Below are 4,972 nucleotides of genomic sequence, written 5' to 3' on the forward strand. Positions count from 1 at the left end.
TTTTTTTTTTCCTGAAAGTGCTGATTAATCTTGAGGATCTAAATTACACACTTGGATATGGCAATTCCTCCAAAAGTTTTAAAACTTATGACAGCTTTGTAAATTAAGAAAAACTTATAATCATTGAAGCTGCTGTTCATTCTTTAGACAAGATTGAAATGGAGTGCAAATCATGTGAGTGACTCGCTGTGGCGACCCCTGACAGGAAAAAGACAAAAATCACTTCTCAAATTTTAAAGTGGAAGGAAGGAACAATTGCTGTTTTGTAATTGTAATATGTTCTGTAGGGCTGTCCCTACAGTTGTGAAGTGAAATTTAGTAAGCTATTGTGAGTGTGTGTATTTATCCATCCATCCATCCATCCATCCATTTTCTTTACCGCATCTCCTCACTAGAGTCGCGGGCGTGCTGGAGCCTATCCCAGCTATCATCGGGCAGGAGGCGGGGTACACCCTGAACTGGTTGCCAGCCAATCGCAGGGCACATACAAACAAACAACCATTTGCTCTCACAGTCACACCCACGGGCAATTTAGAGTTGTCAATTAACCTACCATGCATGTTTTTGGAATGTGGGAGGAAACCGGAGTGCCCGGAGAAAACCCACGCAGGCACGGGGAGAACATGCAAACTCCACACAGGTGGGGCTGGGGATTGAAATATCACACTGTCATAAGTATTCAGACCTTTTGCTGTGACACTCATATATTTAACTTGGGTGCTGTCCATTTCTTCTGATCATCCTTAAAATGGTTCTACTACTTCACTGGACTCCAGCAGTGTTTGATTATACTGATTGGACTTGATGAGGAAAGCCACACACCTGTCTATATAAGACCTTATAACTCACAGTACCTGTCAGAGCAAATGAGAATCATGAGGTCAAAGGAACTGCCTGAAGAGCTCAGAGACAGAATTGTGGCAAGGCACAGATCTGGCCAAGGTTACAAAAAAAATTCTGCTGCACTTAAGGTTCCTAAGGGCACCGTGGCCTCCATAATCCTGAAATGGAAGACGTTTGGGACGATCAGAACCCTTCCTAGAGCTGGCCGTCCAGCCAAACTGAGCAATTGGAGAGCAGAGCCTTGGTGAGAGAGGTAAAGAAGAACCCAAAAACTATTTGCGACCCTTTAAGATTTTTGAGTAGGGTGACAATGCACATTATAGTTTGATGTCTCTTTTACGACTCAGAAGTCACATTTTATCAATGGAGATGAGTTTATTTGTTTGAGTTTATCTTTGAAAAATAATTCCTGATTTATGTTTTTTTCTTATCAACCAGTGATGTATGGCGAGAGGGGATTGATTTGAACTATGTAGCACTTTGAGTTCCATGTCTTTGTATGAAAAGTGCTTCATAAATAAAGTCTGATTTGATTTGATTTTTAATGTTGTGTATGATTGAGGAACAATAGCAGTTACAATAATACTTAAATAAACTTTGTCCCTAACCCTAACCGACCATAATCTTAACCAACTTCAACCCTAACAACTAACCCTAACCAGCTAGAAACCTAACAACTAACCCGCACCAAACACAAGTCAAACAGCTAACTCAAACCAACCCTAAACCTAACAAATTACCCTAACCAATTTTAACCCACCAATTTACTCCTAATCCTAAACCTAAACCCTAACCAAGCCTAAACCTGGCTGTATGACTGACCGGCGTTTTTCCATGATGAGAAAGTGTTTCCGTTCGCGTCCCCTGTATGCTCCCGTGATGAGTGCAATGCTCAACATGTGGCCATAAACAAGCCCAACTAAGCATCCAACAAGCCTGCCAGCAGCTCTGCGGCGCCACGCATAGCAGCGGTGTTCATTTATTGCATTCCTTGGGGCACCATGGGTATCTGGACTCATCGGTGTAGGCCATCTATCTCGTCTTTGCAGCGATATTTCAGTCGTAAGTGAAAGGGTTTACAGGCTGAAACAACAGACAGGCCGTGCCATCCATATATAAATAAAGATATAATGTCAATTCTACGGTTTGGGTATCCTGTTTCCATTTTAGGATTTGTCCACAGTCTCGGTGGTAATGTTGTCGTAATGTCGATAACATCTACAACACATGGCAGCAACTGGATTATTTGTGTTTGTGAAAGACTAAGGTGAGAAGTGAGAAATATTTGAACGAAGCAACGTGTTGATGTGCACTACTTCGATCATCCCAAAGTTATTTCTGTATATTGTTAGAGAATGTCCTGTAAGTAAAATATAAAATGATCAAACATGGCTTCGCTTGTTTGCATAGAAGGCTTCAAGAGTGGAGCAATTGCACTGATTTATTTATAATTTTTAATGTGTATGGTTCTTTTGTACTTCAGTCCATCATCATGGTGCTGTATTATCATGCTGTAAATCCAACCAGGATCTAGGATCTTCATACACGTTTATTGTAAAAGAATGTCCTTCTACTAAAACGGTACCTTGAAACCTTTTATTTACTTGCTAACGTGTAATTTCATAAATAAGGACTTTGCACAGAGATTTAAGCATTCAAACTAATGTATTTTTTATGTTTTTAGCATGTCCTGAAACACAAGATGCGACAGCATGTTATAGCATGTTAGCAAAGAATACTTAGAAATTGAAGCATTCATAATGTTTTTTTTAATTACCATGCAATAAAATGTGAAATATAAAACAAAATTGAGAATGTTAGCATAGAAAGCCTAGAGTGTCAAGCACCCATTCCAATGTTATTCATTTATATTAGCATGCTGGAAAATGCAAAATGATGAAGTATTGTTTCAGAATGTCAGCATACAATCCAACAAAGCTCATTTGTCATATTTTCCCTCCCACTCATTTTTTCACTCAATTTATGGGTGCATGACAGCATTGCCATTTATCAGCAAACTGAAATATAAACATGCATAAAATGTGAGACTCATTTTTGTCAAGAGAGCCCTTTTTTTCTCAGTCAAAAGATTTGGCGGTGTGCAGGTTTTCTTTCAAAAAACAATGTTATGCCGGGAAGTCAGAAGCCTGCGAACTTAAGACAACGCTTCCACAAACACAATGACGTAGGTTTGTTCTTATCAAATGAATTCATTTTTAGAATATCGACTGTAATGTCAGATGCTAAACGACATGCTTATCGAGGTCGCCAGATACATATGTTTTCTTTTTTACTGGAACGCCAATCATCTGGAATGGAGCAATTAGTACTTATCAACCATCCAATTCGATCGCACATCCAAGTGTTGACGTTCAATTAAAGTTATATTTCATGATTTTCAGATTTATGTTAAATTTTGATAATGGATATACGGTATAGCCACAAGTTCCATTAATTTTGGAATTAAAAATATAAAAAAAAAAAAAAAAAAAGAATCGATATGCTGGCATAGTACTAGTGAATTCAAGAGCACCATAGTAGCTACTAAATTGTCATCCATCCCTCACTGGGGCAATGTGACCATGTTGTCAAGGTTTAGTGTTAACAAGCCACCAAACCATTAACAACAACGATGGGTGGGTGGTGGTGGGGGGGGGGGGGGTCGTCCTTGCAGCACCTGTCTCATATTTGTCAGCTTTTAGTGTGTGCAGTGTGTGTGCGTGTCTGTGTGTGTGTGTGTGTGTGTGTGTGTCATGATCCACAGCAGCTGCCCCCCCAGCAGAATAACAAGAAGGCTCTTTGTGTAAATTGGAATACAATCAAACGTGGGAGGCAAAGCCTATTATTTTTTTTTTTCATTTTTCCCTCCTGACAATACTTTTCCCAAATCACGTTAAGTAAGTTGATTAGCATAAATAAATTTCTCTTTGAATTTAAATGTTGTTTATTCTTAAAATGACATTCGGAGAAGAAGGTTTGTGATAAAATTCCCTTTATTAAACGGATGTCCAGTGTTTCTCATTGGCATTTCATTACACATTTCCCAAAAGGAAGACAGTGCAGGCCTCGTGGCTGGTGAACACAATTGTTAAAATACCGGTCCATGGTGACGGGAACTGGTAGAAGTCTTTGCGATTCAATGTTCATCCGGAGAGAATATGCTTCACAAAAGAGGTGTAGTTGATGCACCCGTTGGCATCCTCCTGTCCAGCCATGAGTCTGTCCACCTCGTCTTCCGTCATCCTCTCGCCGAGCGTCGCCAGAACGTGGCGCAGCTCGGCGCCCATGATGGTGCCATTGCCCTCCTTGTCGAACACTCGGAGGCCCTCCACGAAGTCTTCAAAGTTGCCTTGGTCTTTGGCCCGGGAAATGTGCTGGAGCATGGGCAAGAACGTCTCAAAGTCCACCATCTTACAGCTCATCTCCTCTGGCCGCGGCTTCCCGAGCACCTTGAGCACATCGGCGTTGGTCGGGTTCTGGCCGAGTGCCCGCATCACGTCCCCACACTGGGCATACGTGATCTTCATCTCACCCTTTGGCGTTCGGTCGAACAAGGTGAACGCCTCCTTGAACTCCTCGATTTGATCAGCGGTGTACTCAAGGGTGATGCTCTTGGGATCGAAGTCAGGTTCCTTGGGATGATCTGGCAGCAGTTCAGGAGTCAGAGACAGCTTAGAGGCCAGGGAGGCCTTGGGCTCTGGCTTTTTGGGCTCAGGTTTCTTTGGTTCAATCTTCTTGGGTGCCATGTTTTACAGGGACTGAGAGGTGAAGTGTGAAACGAGAACGTCTGAAGGGATCGGCGAAGTTCTACGGAGCACAGGGGCCCACCCCGCTTTGGCTGTCTTTTATATGCATCTCGTTCAGGGGAGCCACAGCACAATTTTCACCAGTGCACTATAAAAGGAAGAAACCTGAAATAGATCCCCGTAGCAAGTGATGTCAACATTAAGTATTGTTCTCAGCTGTTGTCATCTGGCTGGCGTGCTATTTGCTGTCATTAGCCAGGGTCCAGTTGCATTAGGCCAAAAATGTTCTTTCTCTCTGATGGACAAAGGGATCAGAGTACGGATAATATATCAAGCCACTAGGGAGAGCGACTAAAATAGCTTTTCTCGGCAACTGTTAAAAG

At 41.9% G+C, this 4,972-nt stretch overlaps 1 protein-coding gene across 1 annotated transcript; it reads right to left on the minus strand.

Annotated features, from left to right (window-relative positions):
* Positions 1–3,840: 3,840 nt before the first annotated feature.
* LOC133413650 (myosin light chain 4-like) lies at positions 3,841–4,649 on the minus strand. Its single transcript, XM_061698273.1, has one exon. It carries the CDS (start codon positions 4,587–4,589, stop codon positions 3,987–3,989), a length of 603 nt encoding a protein of 200 aa, XP_061554257.1. The 5' UTR covers positions 4,590–4,649; the 3' UTR covers positions 3,841–3,986.
* Between the last annotated feature and the right edge of the window lie 323 nt (positions 4,650–4,972).

Source organism: Phycodurus eques, chromosome 15 (genome assembly GCF_024500275.1).
Source record: "Phycodurus eques isolate BA_2022a chromosome 15, UOR_Pequ_1.1, whole genome shotgun sequence".
NCBI lineage: Eukaryota > Metazoa > Chordata > Actinopteri > Syngnathiformes > Syngnathidae > Phycodurus > Phycodurus eques.

Bases quoted from the DNA above. Each gene is read 5' to 3' on its own strand.
- LOC133413650 (XM_061698273.1), bottom strand. From the start codon at position 4,589: ATGGCACCCAAGAAGATTGAACCAAAGAAACCTGAGCCCAAAAAGCCA.